At 48.9% G+C, this 22,623-nt stretch overlaps 2 protein-coding genes across 2 annotated transcripts in view; both read right to left on the bottom strand.

Annotated features, from left to right (window-relative positions):
- Nucleotides 1-15,395, bottom strand: part of lrpprc (leucine-rich pentatricopeptide repeat containing) — a 41,297-nt gene extending 25,902 nt beyond the window's left edge. Inside the window, exons 1-19 of the mRNA XM_052080604.1 lie at nucleotides 15,184-15,395; nucleotides 13,831-14,033; nucleotides 13,565-13,687; nucleotides 13,184-13,305; nucleotides 12,974-13,032; nucleotides 12,431-12,517; nucleotides 11,976-12,102; nucleotides 11,755-11,899; nucleotides 11,514-11,671; nucleotides 11,057-11,162; nucleotides 10,870-10,977; nucleotides 5,628-5,746; nucleotides 5,185-5,275; nucleotides 4,139-4,208; nucleotides 2,210-2,237; nucleotides 2,076-2,133; nucleotides 1,346-1,452; nucleotides 570-647; nucleotides 87-137 (exon numbers count right to left, since the gene is read on the bottom strand). Coding sequence (XP_051936564.1) covers nucleotides 87-137; nucleotides 570-647; nucleotides 1,346-1,452; nucleotides 2,076-2,133; nucleotides 2,210-2,237; nucleotides 4,139-4,208; nucleotides 5,185-5,275; nucleotides 5,628-5,746; nucleotides 10,870-10,977; nucleotides 11,057-11,162; nucleotides 11,514-11,671; nucleotides 11,755-11,899; nucleotides 11,976-12,102; nucleotides 12,431-12,517; nucleotides 12,974-13,032; nucleotides 13,184-13,305; nucleotides 13,565-13,687; nucleotides 13,831-14,033; nucleotides 15,184-15,362 — 2,019 coding nt within the window. The 5' untranslated portion in view covers nucleotides 15,363-15,395. The remainder of the gene's footprint in view (nucleotides 1-86; nucleotides 138-569; nucleotides 648-1,345; nucleotides 1,453-2,075; nucleotides 2,134-2,209; nucleotides 2,238-4,138; nucleotides 4,209-5,184; nucleotides 5,276-5,627; nucleotides 5,747-10,869; nucleotides 10,978-11,056; nucleotides 11,163-11,513; nucleotides 11,672-11,754; nucleotides 11,900-11,975; nucleotides 12,103-12,430; nucleotides 12,518-12,973; nucleotides 13,033-13,183; nucleotides 13,306-13,564; nucleotides 13,688-13,830; nucleotides 14,034-15,183) is intronic.
- A 409-nt stretch (nucleotides 15,396-15,804) lies between these two features.
- Nucleotides 15,805-17,761, bottom strand: znhit2 (zinc finger, HIT-type containing 2). The gene is made up of 2 exons (XM_052080645.1): nucleotides 17,683-17,761; nucleotides 15,805-17,493 (listed from the first exon to the last, which is right to left on the bottom strand). The coding sequence occupies exon 2, from the start codon at nucleotides 17,437-17,439 to the stop codon at nucleotides 15,901-15,903; it is 1,539 nt and encodes a 512-aa protein (XP_051936605.1). The 5' UTR covers nucleotides 17,440-17,493; nucleotides 17,683-17,761; the 3' UTR covers nucleotides 15,805-15,900.
- Nucleotides 17,762-22,623: the final 4,862 nt, after the last annotated feature.

The raw sequence follows: 22,623 nt of genomic DNA, 5'->3' as shown, positions 1-22,623 counted from the left end.
TTAGCAAACACAAAGGTTAACTCTACTCAGAAAGAGATGAAAACAAAATCAATCAATCAAAAGCCAAACACGGTTGTCCCACTTACATTCAGGCGGGGTCCCGTTTGCTCGTTTGGGTCCACCAGCGCGATCACATCCTGACATAAAGACGCACCAGGTCAATATGCAGAGTCGGGTCAGACTTCCTTTTTTAATTCTTTGCATACAAACGGATTGCTCACTCGAGCGCCCACCAAGTGTGGAAAAACACTAGGAAGTCAATTGCTCCCCCCTGCCCCCCAAAATATGACCATGAGTACCGGTAAGTCCTTTTGCCCCACTGTGATGTAACAGGGAGTTAGTAACACCCCCGCACCAAATTCTGCCCCCCTCCCCCCATGACAGACGGTGAGGAGAGCCGCATTGGGTTGAGCAAATTAGCGTCAACAGCGCTAGCTGACTTCCGAGTAGCGGCACATACCCGACCGCTCAGTCAATGTTTGTGTGGCGAATGCGCCGATGCGGATCAGCACACTCGCGAACGGCGGCGCCATTCAGCGGCTCGGTGATCAAGTGCTGTGCGTTTGTACCTTGATGAGCTCTGGAGCGTGGCAGGCCTCCAGCAGGTTTCTGATGCCTCTGTAGATATTTGCAGAGATGACGATGTTCTGTCAAATCAAAACAAACGACCAACTGATCAAGCTAAAAGCACGTGTGTTCAAGGAAGGGGCAAAAGAGGTGAAGATTAATGAAGCCAGAAGTAAGAAGTGGTTACATTTGGTCCAGCTTTAATTGACTTCAGCCACGGAGGGCCAATTCGGGGCTGCCACAGAGTTTGCATTTAAATTAAAGGATGAATGAGGATGGAAATTAAAAGGTGGATTTAAATGCTCTTGGGGCAGATGACAAGGGGAACAAAAATGAAATGACATTGGAAGCAGACCAAGTATCTCGAGACGCTTTTTTTAAATCTGCAGATGTTAAGGGCAAGATGTTTACGGTGTGGATTACTGTACGATTTATATCGGGATTGCAGACGGAGCCGAATTGCTAAGAGGCAGCTTGTGAAACATGAACTAATCTATCGGAACACGTCTGGAAGTCTCAGCTCAGAGTTTGCACGCAGCGGGTAATCTGGCTGCACTGGAAATAAAGTCAAAGTGAGTTTAAAGACAGGGAGGTGATGATGATTTTTTTATCAGAATTATTTTCTTGTATGTGTCAATACATTTTTTTGTGTAATAATTTTGTTTTTTTTTAAATCATGATTTTCAGTACCTCATATCCAAGCATTTTTTCCCACCAATATTTTTTTTTTCTAAAAAGGTTCACATTTTATGTCTTACACGTGGGTGCAGGTGTGTACCTGCGCCTTCAGCTGGTTGAAGTACTTCCTCAGTTTGTCTTCCTGCGCTTGCATATTGCTCTCTGACATGCTGTCCATCAGATTGTACAGGAAGTAGGCGACTGTGTCTGGATGAGAAAACACACACGCGCCCATTGAGTAGCAGCCCAGGGAATACATTTCATTTGCCACCACATCAGTCAGTGCCTCCATTTGTGAGTTTATATTTTCGTGGCGGTCGTGCTGACAGAGGCTGCTTTGGGGTCGCGGCGCGTGCCATGGCTGGCTGGCGCTGACAGCAGTGGCTAACTTCGACACATGCGGATGTGAACACGGGCCCACTCGCCCCACTCGCATACAAAGCAAGGCTCGCAGATGTTGTCTAACGGGATGTGACATGGATAGCAATCTCCATCGCTTGCACCAGCACACCAGTTCCAGCATTGGCGGGGGGGACTGGGTCTAGGCCTCGCTCTCACATGCGCACGCGCACAGTGACATTAACGCCTCACAAATGTGCGTTTTCCAGCAGACATTTCACGCGTTTTACATGCTGGCCACACACACGGTCACAACTCAGTGCTGTGTCAGCGGTCAGGCTGTGTTTCCGCCTATGGCGGACAAGCGCATTTCTTTCACTCTAACACACGCATGCATGCATGCACACACACACCATTTTTATGTCAGTTGAATTATAGCTGCAAACCGCCGACGCCGTAAAGGTGAACGCCGACATGCGCCAAGAGTTTACCTGCCGGTTTGGTGTGTGCTTTGCTGAAGCGTTCGTCTTCATACAAGAGCTTGGTTATCTGTTGGAAGAAACAAAGAGCCGTTAGATCTCCATCAGAACTAAAGGCTCGGCTAGTTTGCACTGGAGCTCATTACCTTCACCATACTCTCCATGTCATCAGACCTGCAGTAGGGGGCAGTGGAGGACAAGGCATTAGCTCTCATTCCACATGCTGCCATTTCAAACACACACCAGCAAGTTGAGATACTTTTATCTCTTGGAGCATAAGAAAAAAGATGACGCGAGTCTACTGAGGAAATAGCTTCATTTAAGTCACTGGTGTCTTTCTTCATTTTTTCAACGCCACATAAACGTCATCCTGAGAAGAATCTGCTTGGTCGTGCCTTTCTGACCGCCAAATAACATTTCAATCGCAACGCACTGATAAGCAGTTGTTTTAATCGACTCCATTTGTTGACTGCGCGGCTAGCAAATTGCAGTCACATCACCATGGCAACAAAAGTGACAAGTATGACACTAAAGGCCACGCGCGAGGCGCAGATGAGGCTCGACGCCCTCCGGCCCACAGGATAAGAAAGACGAGACAGCGGGACAAAAGCGCGTCAAACCACAAAAGAAACACACGCGCTAAATGATGACGCGCGACATCTCTGGTGCTGTCAGCGAGCCGGAGAGGAGGAGAGAGGAGAAGAGGAGAGGTCTTTAATGATTAAATTATCCCTTGACCTTGTCTTTGACAGGTCCCCGCAACACAATGGGGTGAGCGCACACACAAAAACACACACATGCACGTCCCAATTACTACCCTGTCAGGGAGGCTTATGGAGTGCACAAGTGTGTGTGTGTGTGAGTGTGTGTGTGTCTTGACGGAAGAAGAGGTGAGGAATAGAACCAAACTCCAAAATGGATGAAAATATCACGGCCGTCTCAACTGGCTGCCACGCAATCGCAGGGCATACATAGACCAACGACCATCTGCGCTCATACCTAAGGGCAATTTCGAGTGTTCCATCAACCTGCTGTGCACATTTTTGGAATGTGGGAGGAAACTCACGCAGGCACGGGGAGAACGTGCAAACGCCACACAGGAGGCCGGAGTTTGATTCCGGGCTCCGGAACTCTGCACCCCGAGGTGGACGTGCGAAAATGTTGACTACCAGGCCGCCACGAATATGGAATATGACAAAAAATATATATATATACACTCTTGTCAAGTAAATACTAACACAAATGTGACTTCACAATAAAAAAAAAAGTTTCCATCAATTCCCTGGCTAGAAAAAGTTTATGTGAATTGTATTATTATTATGAATATTATTTTATTATTATTTTTAACTAAATATTTGTGCTGGTATGGATCTGACCTGTATTATTGAACGGAGTCATAAATGAAATTTTGTGATTTTGAACACAGTTCTCAAGGGCCTCTCGGTTAAACTGGCCGAAAATGAAATTTAGCTGAACTTGGTGAAGTTTGCTTTTGGTTTGTTTGGGTCCCGGCGGACAAGTCGGCACTTTGCTGCGACTCACCTCCAGCCTGGCTCTGCATGAATTAGCAAAGAGGGTAGGGGAGCACTATTGGTGTGCAACAACGTCGCGTTAAAACGCTAAATATTCATAAAGACCCCGTTTCAAGCGGAGCCCGCCAGTGTGACTGGGGTCGAGGCTTCTTTGCGTGCTAGGATGAAATGGAGGGAGACCGCGGGGCTGGTTCAGGCTATTTGGTAGGGGCGGGGGGGACTTAGAGGGTAAGGGCAGCTGTGGGCCTCTGCCCATTTGCATATCTCCCACGGTGCTTTGGGCCGAGGGCCAGCGGATGAAGCCTCCATATGCATGAGGCAGCCGGGTGCGTATGCTGCGTTTCTCCCCGCAGCTGCACGCACGCATACACGCCCAGGCTCCGTCGATGGTGTGATAGGCAGCACATGTCGTATGCAAAACGTATGCCGCTGTGACCTCCAAGAGTGCTACAGGCCTCCCTAAAACATGAGTCCACAGTCGCGTGGCAAAATATGGAAATGGAGGAGAAACAGCCAGAGCGCACAACAGGTTAATTGACTGACTTTCTGAAGCCCTGGATGAGGCTGCCGCGGAAAATCCCAAGCTCCAGTGGGGGGTGGGAAGGGTCCGACACTGGAAAAGACAGGAAAGCGGAGATGAATACATGTAGGAGGCCGTTTGTTTAATCCGCGGTGTTGATTTGTCGGCAAATAGACATTTAACTCTACTTGGATGAAAAATGGAGTCCTTACTTTTCCAACAGAAGAACTGGATGAGGGAATTGCGCATGGGTTGATGAGTTTGCGGACGTTTTTTTAATTATTCTATTTCGAATATTTATTGATTTATTCAGAAATAGGGAGAGCGGGCATGGATCAGGTTGGATTCGTCAAGTTGAAGGTGGTCAACTTGTAGGTGAAATAGCAGAAAGTCGTTAGCCCCCTTCAAACTCCAAAGTGTCTCTTTGACACGCTCAGCTCCCTGCTTCACTCCTGACCTTCACCACTTCAAATCCACGCGTTGATAGGCAGACAGACATGCTTGCGCGCGCAGCACACAGAGCATATGTGAAGGCTAACATCATCATTTCAGATGGCAAAAAGTGTTTGTGGCTCAGTCTTGGTTTTTGCGTGGATAGCCGCTCGAAATGGCACTGTGAGTGTTAGTTTTTTTTTTTTTAATTCAACTAAACAAATCTGAAGTCTACCCATACATGTCACTTGACAGTTAGCAGTAAATGCGTAAAACGGGACACAGAGCCGACCACAAATGCGAAAATGAGGAAAGGAGACGAAAACCAGCTAAAACGAGAAACACGGCAAGCGTCATCTATTATTTAAGCGGGCCGCCTTTACGCCACACTCCTCTGCCCAGTGGAGGCGCCTCTTGTCCTTTGCTCTTTACATATTCACAAACACTAATCTCTTTAAAAGCCCGATGAACGCCAAAGAGTATGCGAGTGTGTGTGAGCGCGTGCGCGCACTGGGCCAATTAGCCCGCAGGCTTAGCAGCAAATTTTATAATGACGGGTGATCAAGATGCAGGCCATGCTTGTTCGTAATGGGAGGAATAAACATGGCAGAATGTGTGTGTGTGTGTGTGTACATACACAAGGTATAGAGTTGAGCCAAGTTGCTTGTGGCCACCAATCGAATCTCCGAAGTTAAGAAGCCCTCTGATTGCAGTGAAATGCCTGCATCCTGAAATATGCAAATATTCAAATCATTCAAGAGAGTACAAAAGTTCTTACTGTTCAACTGCCGCACAAGACGCACTGGGTCATGTATAAAGCAAATATTCAAAGGGCAAACTATGGTGTGTCGTCCTCTCGCTGTCAATTGCGGCAGCACTACAGCTATGTGACACTTAGCATGTCGTGGCTCAGCGTGGTACTACACACAAGGCGCACAACTGTAAATTCCATCTTGCCAGTACCTGTGCTGTAAAATCCCTGCCCCCCCTCCTAAAAAAAATTGTAATGTAGCAGGAGTGCAAACAAGGAACGGTGGTATAGCGGGGGAGGGGGTAACACTATCTCCACACGCACAGTACCTCGAGAGCCTGTCGAGCAGCCTCGACGCTGGAGAAGACCGGATGGATGTAGGTGGATACGGTGTCGAGGTCCAGGGTGACACCGAGCGCCTGCATGCCCTTCATCACCTCCACCACACCTTCAAAACACACAGAAAATCCTACATCAACTTTATCGACAAACAAATGAGGAACGCTTTCACGTCTTGCGCACACGAAAGCGCAAGCCTGGAGCTGTGGAAGCTGCAGAAAAGTGCAGCTTAGCAATCAGCAGACTCCTACGCACAATACTCTTAGCACTACGGTGAAAAACATATCCGTCCCTCCCCCCTCAACAAAACGCTCATGGATGCCAACTGCTCCACCTTGGACTAGAGTGGAATGCATAAGACGCACACTTGGCCTGAAGTGGACTTTTGCGAGTGTTGCCCTGCTCTCCAGCAGAGCCCTGAGGTCCTGCCCAAGGGAATTCAGGCCTAAACAGCCACATGCATATGGAACAGCCCGCCCCCCCCACCCCCACAGAAGTACGAAAGAGGCAGCAACAGCAGCAGCGCTTTGCACATGTCAGCGAGGGTGCCCGCGTGATCTAAAACGAGTGCTCAAACACATTCCGCGTGTACACATACATTCACTTTTAAGTGCAGTTTTGAGACGGAAATATCCCCGCAGCTATACGGCCGCGTCCGGCACATGGCAACCTCCCATGCGGCCTTCTGCAAACTACCTAAAAGTGCTAGAATTGGCACACCTCAACATGCCGTGTGTATTTCTGCTCGCCACTCAGATTTGACAAAACACACACACACACACACACACACACACTGGTATCTGGAGCTCCGTTTCCGTATCCTCCCGGGATGTACGTGCTCACCTGGCGGTCTCGCTCTTTAGCTAAATAATAGAGGAGTCGCAGGCTTTTACACGCCATTAAAACCTGTGTCCGCCTGATAGCAGGTACGGCTACCTGAACCAGCGCCGTCAATTTATGCCCCTCCGCTCCATATCGCTCATTCATGGGGTCCTCTCGCTATCCATCTTCTTCTCTCTCACTCACTCCCTTTTCCAAGAAAAACAAGCAATCTTCCTCCTTCTCAATGGACTATCGCTCCATTCAGCCATCGGCTCGTCCGTTCTTATCCCCCCTCTCATCGCTTTTCCCCGCTGCTTATTTAATTATTTCTTTTTATGAAAGAGAAGCAGTAGCTGCTGAATAATCCATCGTCAATTCCGCTGCAACAGACAAACAGCAAACAAGTGAATGGAGACCTGGGGCGGGGGTTGGGGGGCGCCAAGTCCACACACAAGCCACTGTGGAAAATTGAACAGGAGATATTCGTATCCACTGAAGACCAACTGAGGTGAGGCTACATTCAAATCCTGCTAGCGGTTTGAAAATTGCAAACTCCTTTCAAATTTAAAAACAAACACAAAGCTTCCATTCCATTAGATGAAAACAGTTCCACAAGCAAATTGCTGTAAAAGTATGGGTGACAAGACCTGGAAGTTACACGGGAGTGGGGGCAGATTATGACCACATGCGAAACATAGCGCAAGCTCACGTGGCATCTAGATCTCATGCAAGTGACACACGCGCTCAGCTTCGGGCCTTGTCCGAACAACTTTGGTTTTTGCACAGGGCTTAGACGCGAGTCCAGAAGAGGCGGGGGGGGGGGGGGGGGGGGGGGGGGCGAAGTGCGGTGAGGGGGTCCAGGTCTGTTAGCGTGAAGGCTGACACAAATCCGGGCGAGAAGTATCAAAGTAGTGAGTTAAGGATGGCAGCGGTCACAAGATATCAGCGTCAGCTTCATGTCTGCAGGTTAACTGTCAAAAGATGAGAAGTGCGCGCCGAGCCCTGAGAGGAGCGGCGGAGCCAACCGCTCGCTGTCATCTCTGCCCCCGACCTTGGACACGAGTACCTGTCACTTCTCCTCTTCGAACCCCTGCGCCCCCCTTCTCTATGGCTGTGACTCTACAAAGGGGGCGCTTGATCTTGCAGCGAGGTCAAGACTGCAGAAAACAACAAGCGCGCAAGCAAATGGCACATTCTTGACAGGAGCTTGGGGATCACAGACTACTATTAAGGCAACACCGTGAGGTTCCGGGTTTGAATCCCTGCCGCGACCTTCACATGTCCACCTCCTGTGCCTACACAAGGGTCCAAAAAGTACCAAGTCTGAAAATGTACAAAAATACAAGACCCGTTCGATAACGACAAGAAAACAAAACATCTGCACTTTCCACTTTTAATTTACTTTCAGGAATCCTGAGAAGAAGGGTGATGTGGGTGGGGATTATTTGTCACGTTTTAGAGGAGGCAACCTCACTGTGTCCACTTTTATGACAGCAAAATGTCATTAAAAAAAACCCACTGCCGTCACCAACATTCACCGTTTCGTATTTCTCACCATCGCAGCCGTCCCTATTTTTCCCCCCTACGATCTCAATCAATCAAGATCTCAACCAGAAGATTTCACCATTTGTTTTGCCGGTTGGGGGATAAAAAAAAATAGTATCAAGCCTACTCTAAGGAATAGAAAATAGCTTGATCTGTTTTCAGATGAAGAGAGTAAAAAGGAAAAAAGTCGGCTGAAGAATAAATACTTAAGTGCAGATATCGGAAAACTCTGATCAAGTACAGCGACAAAGCTTTCTTCCAACCACGACCTGAGCGGAAACGTGACTGTGAGAAATTTGGATGGACAGCATCAGAGAGTTCAAGGTGAGGCCGCCTCAGCAGGCAGGTGCAGACCGCACAACACTAGCACAAAATATTACCTCCCCCTCTTTTTTTTCCTCAGCAGAATCCTCACCCCCACCCCTTGTTCTACCGTGTCAGAAGTGATCAAAAGTGGCGAGTGCTGACAAGCCATGACTAGCTGGTGGCAGGTGGGCAGTGCGGGTCGGCATATGCTTCCGCTAAATCCACACTTGATCAAAATGCACCCCCCACCCCCACCCCGCGCTGTCCTTTTGCGCTCCCCTCCCAATTCCGCAGCTTCGGACCGCTCTGCCCGCTAGTGACACCTGTGGACAAAAAGTGACACGGCGCTTAATATTTCATGGAGCGTGCACAGTGGGGCGCGTAATCCAAAGTGAATTCCCTCAGAGCGCTCGCATTTACATGAAATCAAGTCACTCTGCATCAGTCACATCACCTGCAAAGACCCCCCCCCCCCCGCCCCGCCCTCCGCTTCCTCCCTCTGTAAGACCCTCTCTGTCCACACACACACACACACACACCTCCTGCAACTAGGGAGTGTGTGAGAGCGAGCGGAGGGGAAGCGGCTGCATCATTCATGAGGGTTAAGGCAGACCAGCGAGTGAACGAAAGAGCAGTTTCTCCACTTTGCCTCCTTCCGTTTTACACCGTGACAACTAAATGGACGTCGTCCTGGCGTTTGCGCGTCTCCTCAGAAGCTGCGGTTAGGCCTGTGCACGCGCGCATACTCGTGTGTGGTTTCAAATCATGCCTCCTTCTTTTCTACGCCACCAAGTCAGGCCCCAAAGACTCACATTGACGAGCCGTCTCGACCGCACAAGAGGAGTTGATGCCGCGTCCCTGTCAATTAGCTGACAGTGGCAAAATGCATCATTTATTAATCGCTCTAAAAAAACCCAAAGAGAGAGGCAGGATGGCGCTTGGCAAACATCAAGCACTTAAAAGCCAAGCCACCGATGCGCGTTTGACAGCAAGTCCGCTAACGAGCGGTGGATTCTGACAATGTCGGTCGGCTATCTGTCACCGAGACGATTCCAACCCGACTCCTTTTCCTCCCCTCTTTGTCCTCCGAGCTCCTGCTGGACAAAAACACGAGGCTGGGCCGGGGAATAGCCGTCAAGTGGCAGCAGGAATCGTCTCCAAAAGGAGCGAGCCATTAAAACGGTCAGCGGGAATAAAAGGCGAGAAACTTTGATGACGCTTTGACAATGTTTCTCACAATCAAGGAGGGTGAAAATTTTTCATCTAAAGCTCGCGGTCACCGGCAAAAATATCATACCGTCGTGTATCAAATGAAAATGTACAAAGAGGTGAAGTGAAGCAGCCTGAAAAGAAAAATCGGCCATCAACGAACGGACTTGGCGCCCACTTTTCACATGGCGAATCGTCAAAAACGATAAGCAAACTTTGATGCCTTTCTCTGGCAGGTAAACGTCGCGGGCAAGAAACCTTCCCAAGTTGGCGTTGTCCATCCGTCTAGCGTACCTGTTTCAGACTGGGGCAAATTCCCTGACAGGAGCCCTAGAAATTTGGCTTTAAAATAACCAAACTCGAGGGGGGGGGGGCTGAAATGCCCATCCTTCAGTGAACTCACAGAGAAGACCCAGCGAGGTCTCAGAACTGCCGCAAACATCTGATGCCCTGTAGGTGGCGGTCAAGTCCACGATCCAGGTTGCCACAAAGATCAGAGGGCTTCAACAAAGCCACCAACAGTTTCACACCGATGACATTTCCTCAAAGTCAAGCGTGTTGTTGTTTTTTGTGATTGGGAAGTTGGGGGCTCCTGGGGAAAAAAAAAAAACTTTGCCATCTCTTGCCCGAGCCCTCCAGAGAGCGCGCGTGTTTGCTTCATCTCCTCTCGCTCAAACGCTCTCACGCGGGAGGGGGATCAGACCTCTTTGCCCTCGGCTGCCCCGGTCCGTTGAAATCCGTCCCGGTTCGGGGGGGTGGTGCCATTAATATTTGAGGTGAAGCGCTCCTTTTAAAAGCTCTTTCTGCTAGAAAATACCTCTCATATTCCCCCCCGTCCACATTGCAAAAAACAACACAAATGGTTGCTTTTCAGATGGGACGGACAGACAGACGTTTGGCAGCTCGCCGTCTATTTTTGTCATTGCAGCGCTTCCTTGAATGCTACAACTAGCAGACAAAGTCACTTTAAAAAACGCAACCCAAGCAATAGCTTTTTGCCAAAATGTCGAGATTCAATGTACATGAAACAACCCAGAGGAAAGGGGACATCGATATGGAAAGATACCACAGATGGGTGGAAAAAAAAACATTTCGAAAGGGATCCCATTTCAGGTTTAAGTGGCCCTTCCAACCAGATGCAGAATTCTGACAGGTGGTCATTTGGGGGCGGGAGGAATATTGTCACATTTCTACTCATTTGAGTGTGCATGTGCATATAGAAGTCACTGTGATTATTCATGTGTGTGTGTTGTGTGTGACTGTTAATACCTAAACGATCAATAAAAAGAGAGCATTTACAATGTTCATGTCTTCCCTACATGAGTGCATGTGCACGCGTGTGCGTGTTACCGGCTACGTTGTTGTCCTTCGTGTGCTGTGCCAGCAGGGGCCAGAAGTAATGAGGTCTGATGGGCAAGTTGTGTTCTTTCATCGTCTTCATCAGCTCCAGAGACACATCTGCAAGAAAAGAAAGCAGCCCTTAACGACGTGACCGCGGTCTGGCGTTTCACAAGCTATCGAGTTTTCGGCGTCGTACGGGTCTTCTTGGCTTCCAGGGCGCACGACAGCGTGAAGGGGAGCGGCGAGGCGTGCAGCTGGGCGTCCTGCAGCTCTTTGCAGTAGCGGCTGATCTTCTCCAGTGGCTGTAATGCAAACGCAAACAACAAAACGGGTCACGACGTGCGACGGGAGCATTCAGAGCGCAGGCGCCCGACAATGAGCGACTTTCCATGATCATTTGGAGAGCGAAAAGGATGCAAAAAGTTCATGTCATTAGCCGTTCATTTCTGCCACCGCTTGGTCACCAGGTCAAATGTATTAGCGTCATTTTACTGCGCCACACTAACAGGATCCGAGATGTGACAAGAGTGTCTGGACAGGGTACTTTGCAAAAAATGGTCCAATTTGAAGAAGAAGAAGGGAGCTTAGTTTCAAAAGGGTGACCGGTGCCAACATCCTATGAGCCGGCTCAGTGAGCGAGGGATGTCAAGCACCGTGTCCATGTTGATGCAGTGTCTGAGGAAGAAGTTTCCCAGGTTGGCCGAGTCGGCGTTGACGTCGTCCGCCTGCAGGCTGGGAAACGTCCTCAGGATGAGGAAGGCCGTATCGTGGTGGCCCCGCGTGATGAGGCTCAGACACAAGTTCATGGCATCTGCAAGGTGAGAAGCATTTGAAGATGCACTTGCCGAGATACCCGTTGAAAGATGCGCGCGGCGTGGTATATCGCAGGCGCACCTGGGACGTAACCCCTCTCGTGCCTCAGGAGCGCCACCATTTCGGGGATGTGCTGCTGATGCCCGGCCTTGGCCAGCGTGAAGATCACATCCATGACATCTCGGTCCATCAGACTGCAGTCGGCGCTCTCCGCCTCCTCCAGCGTCTGATGCGGACCGGGCATCCTTATCGATTCAAATACTCAAGGGTAGGGTGTTCGATTTCAAGACAGACAGACGCACCTTCTTCAGACTGTCCATGTCTCCCTTCTCGGCGTAGGCGTTCAACAGTGACACAAACGTGTCGGGACCCGGCTCCATTCCAGCTCCCCGCATGACTGATGGGATGTTCTTTGCGCTCTCGATGTCGCTGTTACACACACACACACACACACACACACACACACACACACACACACACACACACACACACACACACACACACACACACACACACCACGTTTGGAGCCCATTTTCCCATGCGCACAAGAGCGTTTTGTGATCTTGCCAGTCAAACCGTTTCATTTCAAGTCAACAGAAATGTTGTTGTTCCACACATCAACACGTACAAGGGTTTGTTTCACTTCATTTGCAAGTTGTGGTAACAATGACATAAAAGCAATTATTTCATTTAGTTTTTTTTTTGTTTGTTTCTGACAATATTGGATAATTACAATGACAAGAGGAGCAGCACTCACCCTGCCCGCGCGTGCCCCGTTATCAGCGCGTCGAAAACAGCTTCGGTGATGGGGAGGTCTTTGCTCTTCATGAAACCCAGAATGGTGCTGGCAATGAAGCGAGCAAAACAATTCATGGTTGGCGATTCTGAAATACGTACACAAAATATCCTCAACAATTCCAAAGGCTTGAGTTGATAACAGGTGCGAGGAGCCTGTTTTTGACCACCCTACAGCCCTCCACCACGAGGCCCAGCACGGCGACAGCTCTGCTTCATTTTTGGCTTTGGTGTTTTAGACACTTTGAAAAGAGCACTTCGTCACATAGCCTAGTTGTGCCAAATCATGGGCAAAGATGTTTGATGTAGGGGGCTGTTCATATATTAACTAACCCACTCTGATGTCACAATCTGGGGGAAAAAAAAACACATCAGAAGGGCTCCCTCGAGCACATTGAACAGAGGATTGACTTGGCTGTTGCAGACAGCCACTGCTGATGCCCAGCAATGAATTTTCCAAAAAATGGCCCCTTGAGTGAGCCCCTTGGCACATCCACAAGCTCACCTGGCACCTTCGATGTCTCCATTTTGGCAGTAGGCCGCGATGAGTCTCTGGTACGTAACCTATAAACACAAAGGACCAAACTTAAGAACAGCTGTGTGCATTAAAAGTATGTTGGAAAATGTGCAAGAATTTTTTTAAAATGTCCTTATTATGCTAGCGGCGACAACAACATCCATCATGTCAGTGGTTTTTTCCGTGCTTTCGTCTTACTCGGTTCGGCAGGACATTGGCGGCCTCCATCTTGGCCAGGAAGTCAGTAGGCGAGAACTTGAACTCATTCTGCAGGTACACCTTCAGCAAGGCGTTGTAGTGACTCACGTCATATTGCGCACCTTGGGGAATAATGAGATAATCCGATAATTTGGGAACGGGCAGGGGGAGCAAGGTTAGTCAGAATGTCATGTGTAGATAAATAGGTAAAACATAAAAAACAAAATTTAAAAGAAGCAATAAATAAATAAATAAATAACCTGGCTGATTTTTGCTCATTTTAAGCGATAATATCGGCCAATTAAATGGAACGGTCGGGTCGTCGTTCCAATGTATTGAGATTTCAGCAAAAAAGTCCATTGTGCGATTCCTCTCACTCACCCAGCTCCTGCAGCTTCTCCCAGACGCGGTGAGCCAACTCGGTGCGCTCGTCCAGGCCCATTTCTGGCAGCAGAGAGCCGCAGCTCCGCAGCAGTAGCAGGGCCTGGTTACCACTCGGATAACCTGCAACCAAACGGAGGCATGGAAAAGGCAACATGCGTTTTTGGAGTGAATATAAAGAAGCAAAACGGTCCAACTTTCTACTTGCACTTCTTTGTATTTGATCCAACTCTTAGATTGCAGGTGTGTATGTCTGCCATAGCTACCCGCCCTGGAGATGTCGTGGAAGATGCGCAGCAGCAAAGTCCTGGTGATGCGACCGGTCCTCCTCACCGAACTGTCCAGCTTGGCCAAGGCCCAGTCGAACTGCTGGGCCTGTTTGGTGCGCACGGCCGCGCTAAGTTCCTCCTTCTTCTCCGCGGCCACTGCGTAGCTGCGGACGCATCCCGCTGCATGTGGCCGCGCATGACTGAAGGGGGTGAGTGGAGGAAAGCAACAATTACATTCAGCGGTCAAGAATATGACACACAACAATCAGTAACACTTCCATTCCCACCAATGGACAATTTAAAGCAGTGATACCGATCAGCTGCGGCACATTTCTGTCCCGTGAGAGCTTGTCAGTTGTGCAGTGGGAAATTATGACAGTTCACTTACCTGGTCCAAACACTGGAATTCCTACAAAACAATGTATCTTTGTTCATCTATCTATGCCAGGGACGTAGAGTGACCAGAATAAAAATTACATACTTTTCCTCTAGTTGGCAATAGTATTCAGGTCATAGTGAAGTTCATGTAACAGAATGGTGAACCAGACAGGCAGACTTCACTCTGTGCACCATAAGTACATTTTTTAAGCAAATTCAGACAAGACAAACAGTATCTCCTGACATGACGTAAATTTGTGACATTTTCATTTGGTGGTGTGTCATTTGATTGAGCTAATGTCAGATGTGTGCCTTGGTGAACAAAGGTGAAGAAACTCCACTTTAAAGCATTCAATTAACCGAGCATGCATGCTTTGGGAATGTGGGCGCAAACTGCAGAGAAAGGCCCACTTCTCAAAACTGTGAGGCAGACATGGTAACCACTAGGACACAGGCCTTCAAATCTAGCCTTTATTTAACCTATCCTCCGTCACTGGGTGAAAAACTCTCCTCCTCGTGGAGACAATATGAACGTAATTGTGATCGGCACATCAGTGACTTTCCACTGGCGGTTTTTTTGGCTTCATGGATGCTGCGTGACATAAGCAACATCAATGATAATTAGTCTGTGGAAATTAAACCCTATATTACATCGGTTCATACGCAATCTAAAAACGATGGTAATAACTACTATGCGAGTGTAAACGTCCACCAAAAAAATTATTCCGAGGGACCAAAATTTTTGTTACGTATGTTAACCCGATTACCCAACAGGGTGCCTTTAGATTTACTTGATACTAAGCCACGTGAGCAACAGTAACAAGAAAAACTTTTATCGTAACATTATTACAAGAACATATTTCTCAGGAAAAGTACGAATCATGCTTGTTTTGTAGTTGTCATTGAACCTCAATGACATACGCGCATCCGGCTAAGGCGCGTGGTTCACGCGTACCCAAGCTAGCGGTTTACCTGGACGCGTTGTCCACACTCGGGTGCGTCTGTCGGGTCACAAGTCCCGTCCTGCCGACACCAATTCTTCCGCTAAAAAGCCGACTGGGCGGCGGTCCGGTTCTTCTGGTCCCCGCGATTTGTAGTATGCCCGAAGGCGAAAACTTGAGGAACCGGGCAGATCTCAAGAGCGCGGCCATGTTTGCTGTGTCGCGGGAAGCAAAGACAAGCGAGACTTCCGTTTTACGTCACCAAAGCATCACGATATTTGGAACGCGAGTTGAACTTGCCATGGAAGCAGTATGGAAAACGCCAATTTATTTCAGGAGATTTTTACAGCTGAACAACTCAAATATTTTATATATTCACTAAATACAGAATTAAATCATTCATTATTGTATCGTATTGTAGAAAAAAAACAAATTCACCATCTCAAAAAATGTGAATACAGTACTGTATCACATACACAAGCGAAATGAACTTTGCCAAATGATTAGCATTTTCCTGTGGTTACCGGATCCGTATGACATGTTTCACTTATGTCAGTAAAATGTACTTTCAAGCCATTCTTAAAAAAATTATACAAACTGAAATTAAACTTAGATCGTTATAAAATTAGAACAAGGGATGCCACAAAACAAATAAGGGTTCACCAGTTATGCACTTTATTCATCCATACAAGCATACAATTATTCACACTTTTTTTGTTTATTATATCACAAACCTTTAGAAAAGCCGCTAATTTAACTCCTGTATCAACGTACCATGAACTTTCCTCTTTTCTTTTTTAAAGCTCTCCGCAACTAGCATCTTTGTTTCCTCCACACTTTTCCTTCGCCTCGCTCGCTGACTGTGCTCGTTCCACAGCTCCAAAGCCAACCCACGAGTATGACACGAATGATCCAGAGTCCAAGCCTGAAGGAATTCACACTTCTTGGAAGCCAGGAAGTATTTCTGTCTCTTTGCTCCTTCTTCTCCCTTCTTTGAGAGAGAGGCTCTGGCTCGAGAGAGCGCCGATCGTATTTGACTCAAGGCCGCCAGGATGTATCCCGTGGCGTCCTCTTTGTCTCTACCCGTCAGGACGTGAGCGGTGGCTTCGACCGCCAAGTCTGTGGCGTGCGATTCTTGCTTGTTGAGATACCCTCCTCTTAAGATGAGTGTCTCTCCGCTGTGTATGGCCTCTTTAACGGAGTTGAAAACCTTGCTGGAGCTCAGGGCCTCAGACAACGCGAGCATGGTGTCACAGAACTCAAAGAGGAGCGAGTCAGCGTCACCATTGAGGAGCTGCAATGTGAAAGTATAGCAATAGAGAGCGTTGATCACACTGTAGCAGACCAATGGAGATGGATTTGGACACAAGGAACTCAGTTTGGGGATTTTTGCAAAAATCGCAGGAACACCAGAGACCGCAGAGCTTGGCGTTTTATCCTTGCTCTTATTCACTTGTTGGTCTGGATTCTGAACTCCCTCCTCCAGCAACTCCACCAGTGTTCTCCCTGCCTCGTCGTGTTCCTCCCACCAAGGCCTCCACACGGGGATCAACCGGCTCAGAGCGCCCTGCCTAAGCAAACCGGTGAACTTCTCCTTTTCCCCGTTGTCAAGGAGCGCCCACAGCTCCTCTTCTGAGAGCTTGTCGAGGTCAAGCTCCGACAGATTTTGGCCCACGCTTTCCGACGGCTCCTCATCTGCTTCCTGATCTTCCAAGGTTCTCGTGAAGTTCTCGATCTCCCCCATACTATCTTCTCCCGATTCCTGAAGCTCAGCTAATTTGGACAGCAGCTCCACAGCCTCAACACCGTCGTCTTGCTCCATCTCGGCTTCTCTTAACACGCTTTCTATTCCTCCATTTGTCACTTGAGCCTTTTGTCTCAGTCCGAGAAGAATCTCATGCATTTTCTTCTTTCCCTCTTGGTCTGTTGCCGCCATGTTTTTCAACTCCTCAAAGACAGCCTCCTTGTAGAACTCCTCTGAGCACACCGAGTGATCTGGGCTGCGGTAGCAAGCCACGCCGCAGTAATGCAAGTTGCACCTAGGGCAAGTGTAACACGCAGGCTTGCAGTTGCACAGCATGCACACTTTGGAGATCTTTCCATCAGCCGAAGCCTGAGTGATAAATTCCTCCTGTCCAGAAGATGCCCCTCTTCCGGGGAGCAGGATGCCATCTCTGCTGGCCGCCGAGGCATCCTCCGCTTCCTCCGGCCACTCGTCCTTTGGACCGATGTCTGTCAGAAGAGTCCTCACTGACCGAGGAAGTGTCCGTCTAATTATTGGATTCATTGCAGTCAAAACAGAGAAGGAGAAAGCGGCGTCCGAACCGCTCGAACCGAAAACCTGCGATATAAAACAAAGGAGACATACTAGATCAGGTGCCGCGTAACCAAGTCAAAAAGAAGCATTTAAAAATCATTAACGCCAGTTGCAAACTCGGCGAGTGCTACAAATCAAAGCATAAACGCGTTTCATGCCGTTTGTGACATTTCTACACCCACTCGGGGCACTTAAAGTGGATCTTTCACTTACCAAGTTGTATTAGCAAACACGTCTGTGCTGTACTGTCGCAGTGAATCAGCGAGCCGCCATGTCGGATTTTGATGACGTTTTCTTAAAGCAACAGTCACCCTTCTGTTGCCCCGCGAACATGTACTGTAGTAGGTAGTACAGCGTATAGTCCTACAAAAAATAAAAAGAAAACCGTTCATCTCGGGTTTAAAGTCATGTTATAAGCAACTATAAACATTTCGCGGGAATGGGCGTTGATTACGTCACAATTCGCAATGGGTTTGGTCTATTCAGAATGACTGCACCATGCATATCGGGATCGCGTTAAAATGTGGCCTCTAGTTTTAGAGTAATAAGCACACTTTGAAACATATTCAGTCTGTCTCACGCAGTTCTATCTCTGTCCATGTTTATCCTCTTTGTGTCCACATCTCCCACAGGGCTCTTTGCTTGGAGGTGATGGACTCCTGCCGGGGGAGTCAACCGCAGTAAAGGTCAAGCAGGTGGGGGGATGTCACATGGTTGTCCACCCCTCACTGGGCAAACGGGTCCTCGTGATGCCTAACACCCCCTGCGGGCGGAAGACAGAATACGACAAAGGGGGCAAAGGTTGACGTGTGCCATGCTGTCTTTGCCCCCGCTTGCCCTGCCCCTGGCAGCTGTGCAAACATTCCTGGGCACACTGCTGCCTTCTTGTGTCCCATTTGTCCCTCTTTGAAATGTCCTGTGACATTGCATCTTACTGGGATGCAGAAGCGTGGTTACTGGCAGATAGCGCAATAAGTTGTCAACACATTTCAGTGAGGCTACATGTGTCTACATGTGTTTGTAGATATTGCAAATATTGGATGTCTCTAAAAGATTATTAAAAGATAAACACACTAAGATTGTCCCAAAGTGTGAGTGTCAGGGCGAATGTTTGTTTGTCTACGTGTGCGCCCCGCGATTGGCTAGCATGCGGTTCAGGGTGTGCCCCGAAGACGGCTGGGAGAGGCTCCAGCACACCTGCGACCCTAATGAGGAGAAGTGGATTACAAAATGGATGGATGGAGGACGGTAGCGTGTGCAGTAGTCACTCCCATTTGCCGCCCTTTTTCATGAATGAAGCCTGGAATGTCAGCTCAACCCCCCTCCCTCCCCCAACCCCCTGTCATGAAAGCATCAATGCACACCGTCAATAATTCAAACACCCGGATCCATTATTCACTTAATATTTTGCCCTTCCTGCCTTCATGCATGCACAACCTCCCGGTGCTCCTTCCCTCCATTGACAAGCTCAGCACATGTAAACACATTGGCCGCGCTTGCCACCTGCCAAGCGCCCCCCTCATGCACCCGTGCATAGTAGCGTGAGATGTGCTGAAACACAGGTGGAAAGAGCGCTGGCCTCTCAGTGACCCAAACTGGCAGAAAATGCAAAAAGCACATGGAAAACGGATGATGCGATGTGTGCTGATCGGCCAGAAGATGAGGGACACCCAATTTGGATTGCTGCTTATCCTTCTGAAGATCTAGTTGACTTTCAACATGGCCTCAAACTCAAAATACATGTATTCTAGGCCCTACAAAATGACCAACTCCGACTGAAATTAGCCCCACTTAGGGGCAGCGTGCACGGACGGGCGCTGTGGACCTCCGATGGGATGTGGGCGGAGCATGGCGTCAGCGTTTGCTGGGCGCGTTCCACCGTCCGATGGCCCTTCAGCATACAGACGGCTCTTTCCATTCAACACAATGGAAAGGCGACGCAAATGATCACGCGTTGGGTGTCCAGCTGTACTTTTCACAGGTGCAGCCCTTGAAAGCTTTGGGAATAGCACGTCCGACCCAAGCGACACACTTGGTAAAATGTTGTTTGGAAAGTGTGGGGGGTGGGGAGATCTTCTTCATAGTGGAAGGGGCTTAACCTTGAATTTACCAAAGAGCAAGGCAAAGGAAAAGACACGAAAGTGAATTCAGCTGAAACACATAAAAAGACACTGGAACTGTGCAGGGTTTCCCCAGGACATTGGTGGTAGTTTCACTGCTTCATGGCTGATTTTTTTAACAGAATAAATCGTTCTCCTTTTTGTTTTCTTTTGTTTGTTTGTTTTCCTTCAAATGATGTAACTTCACGTGACTGCACGACCACTCGTTTTCCATTTAAACAGCCTCATGGGTGTGGCTGCAAGATGCAAATGACTTATTTGGGGCACAAATGATTCTGCTTCGCAACAAGTGGCCTCGAAGCATCGTATCGGTTACGATTCTTTTAAAGAACGGTTTGCATTTTGGCAACATGGCCAAGAATTCAACAATTGTTGCAAATGTGTGCATTCTGGTTAAAACAAGGATGACCCCCTAACCCACCCACACAAAAAAAAACCTCAGTGAGGGGCTAAATTAAAAAAAAGTTGGCAGTTTTACATTGAAAAACCTGTTTTGTTTTTAAGATATCTGTTTCAATACAAGTGTTTCCTCTACATCTTGTCATGCGTGCCTTCCCTCCGTCGCTTCTTCCATCACAGCATTCCCGCGGGAGACGACCCGAGAGCACCGGAGTACCAGTGTACCTCCGACCGCCGAACCTCGGGCCCTCCCTCTCCCCGCATACACGCAAAGAGGAAGCAAAGGAGAAAAGTGGATCCGTGTCCCAGAGATCGGGTGTCTGTCTCGACGCATCAGGAAGTGAGAATGTGACGGCGGCCCAACAGCAGGAAGGCTGTTATGCGCGGCGACCGACTGGGCCTCGGTGGACGGAGGTGTCATACGTGTGAAGATCGCAGCTTCGCGCTACTGGCGAGTGGGCCGGATGCTCCAAATGGCGCAGAGAAGCGTGCGCTGATCTGTCCTGCGTCTGCCGGGACTTTAAAAGCTACCTCGGCCGGCTTCACGCAGCATGTGCTTTTCCAATTTGCTGCGAAAACCCAACATTTTCATGTCCCGCCAAGTCATTGAGATTCCTGCCTTTTAGCCTTTGACAAATTGCAAACTCCGCTTTTTATACACGCGTTGAAAAAAGAGAAAAGAATAGAATAGAAGGCTAGCTGGTGGAAAATAGAAAATGACTGCAAGGTAAAATATGGCAGAACATCTTTGGCGAGTGCTTCTGATATCCTACGCGAAAAGATCACACGGTGCAGCCTCACAATAGGGTAACCGCGTCACATTTTCAGGGGGAACGGGGAAGCTTTTGGCATTTCGGGAGAAGAGGTGCAGGCGGGCGGCGTTTTTTTGGTCGCAGTCATCACACACTCTTGCTGTGTTAGTGTCGCCTCAAAAAGGTTGTGCGTTAGCGTATTTGACAGCGCTCCAGTCCTGGCTGTGATGTTGACGCTAGTGCATGGGGACACATCACCCAAAGCACAGCAAGAGCTTGGGGGGCAAGGGGGGGGGGGGTGTGCGGGTAGCGCATCCTAAGCTTCCCAAATAATCTGCTCCAATGGAGTTGTGCATTCAACACATCCGCCGCCACGGAACGAACGGATGTGCTCGGCCAAGCCCAAACAAACGAGAGTACAGACGCACGGCCGTCATGGTAGCGCGTGAGCTCACGGACCGAGCGGCAAATAGCTCGAGACTTCGTATCGTTAGTTAGCATATGCCAGCTGGTGTGCGCCAGGGCGTGGAATGTCGCCTGGCATCAGAGGAAACCGCCTGCCATCAAGGTTTTGGGCCTCGAAGTCGTCGAGTTGGGTGTTCCAGTGGGCTTGATTCCTTGGTCTTGCAACATTTTGGTCAGCATCACTCCCCAAAACTTGCTTTTGGCCATCTTCAGGGGTCACTCCGGATCTGGTCAGGACCAAAGTGCAACTGGGTTTTTATCTGACATCCGTGGGTAGATTACGTCGGCACCATAGGGGGCGCCGACCGGCGACCTTAAGCCGCTTGCAAGCGAGCGCCAATTGGTCTCTCCTCAGTTCATGCTCAACAACCTCGTGTGCTCTTCCTTTGGGAGGCCATCCTCCTGATTGTCAGCTGACTTTCTGACGTCCACCAGCCCCTCGGTGTCTTGTCCATCTGCGTATCTGTCTCCTGTCTGGCCTCCAGCAGCTCCGTCCCTAACCTATGTCTGCTCCTCCAATCTGTCCATCGCTCTTGTCTTCATCCTCTGGCCTGCTGTCGATGCGTGTAGCTACAAAAATGGTGTGTGTGTGTGTGTGTGTGTGTGTGTGTGTGTAAGCAGAAGGGGTGTGAAGACAGCTGTCACGCTGTCTCAGGATCATATGATGGCTGTCAGACATGCTGTAAAGTAACTGGCATCCAACCCCCCCATCCCTCCCCTGCCCCTTTTCCTTTTCCAGTAGCGCGTACCACACACATCACTTTTGCTTTTTTGATCCTTTTTTAAAATGAAAAGATGGAAAGGATGTCGTTTGTAAGCAAAACTATTGTGCCACACGCGTTTGAAGTAATTGGCTCACCAATCTTTATGTATTGTTTGCTTTATAGTGCTGGAGAAATATAGCTGAGTTGAGTTTGGTTGGTCACCGAAAGGCCGGTAGGTGGGTCACCGCTGGGGTAGGTCGATAGGTAGGTAGGACTCCTTTGTTGGGTTTTCTCAAAACCAATGCGCGTATCATTGATCTGTTTTGGACCATTCTGTCCGGCTAACTTCCTTCAGGTCGGCGGGTCTCCGTCAGGCCCGACGGAGCTGTCGTTTCGACTTAGCGCGGGCCCCGGAGGTGGCCGAGAGATGAATAAGTGACGAGGCCGCATATTGGACTCATTTTATATGTAGGGAGGCAAAACAACCACAAGCGGGTGCTTGTTTAGCTCTTTATATGACAGAGAGCCCGACTTGACATATGCACACAAGCACTTGCAAGAGACCTGCTGCCTTTCGTACTGAGCTTCTAATTAGACGCACACACACGTGCGCACACACTCACGGTGGACCCTGGAGAGAGGCCTCAAACCTGCCTGTCAGCTGCAGTTAGATCACAGCGTACTGAGTTCACAACACACACACACACGCTTCAG

Source organism: Hippocampus zosterae, chromosome 11, assembly GCF_025434085.1.
Source record: "Hippocampus zosterae strain Florida chromosome 11, ASM2543408v3, whole genome shotgun sequence".
Lineage (NCBI taxonomy): Eukaryota > Metazoa > Chordata > Actinopteri > Syngnathiformes > Syngnathidae > Hippocampus > Hippocampus zosterae.
This window is presented reverse-complemented; position numbering and strand designations above follow the sequence as displayed.

Bases quoted from the DNA above. Each gene is read 5' to 3' on its own strand.
- znhit2 (XM_052080645.1), bottom strand. From the start codon at position 17,439: ATGAATCCAATAATTAGACGGACACTTCCTCGGTCAGTGAGGACTCTT.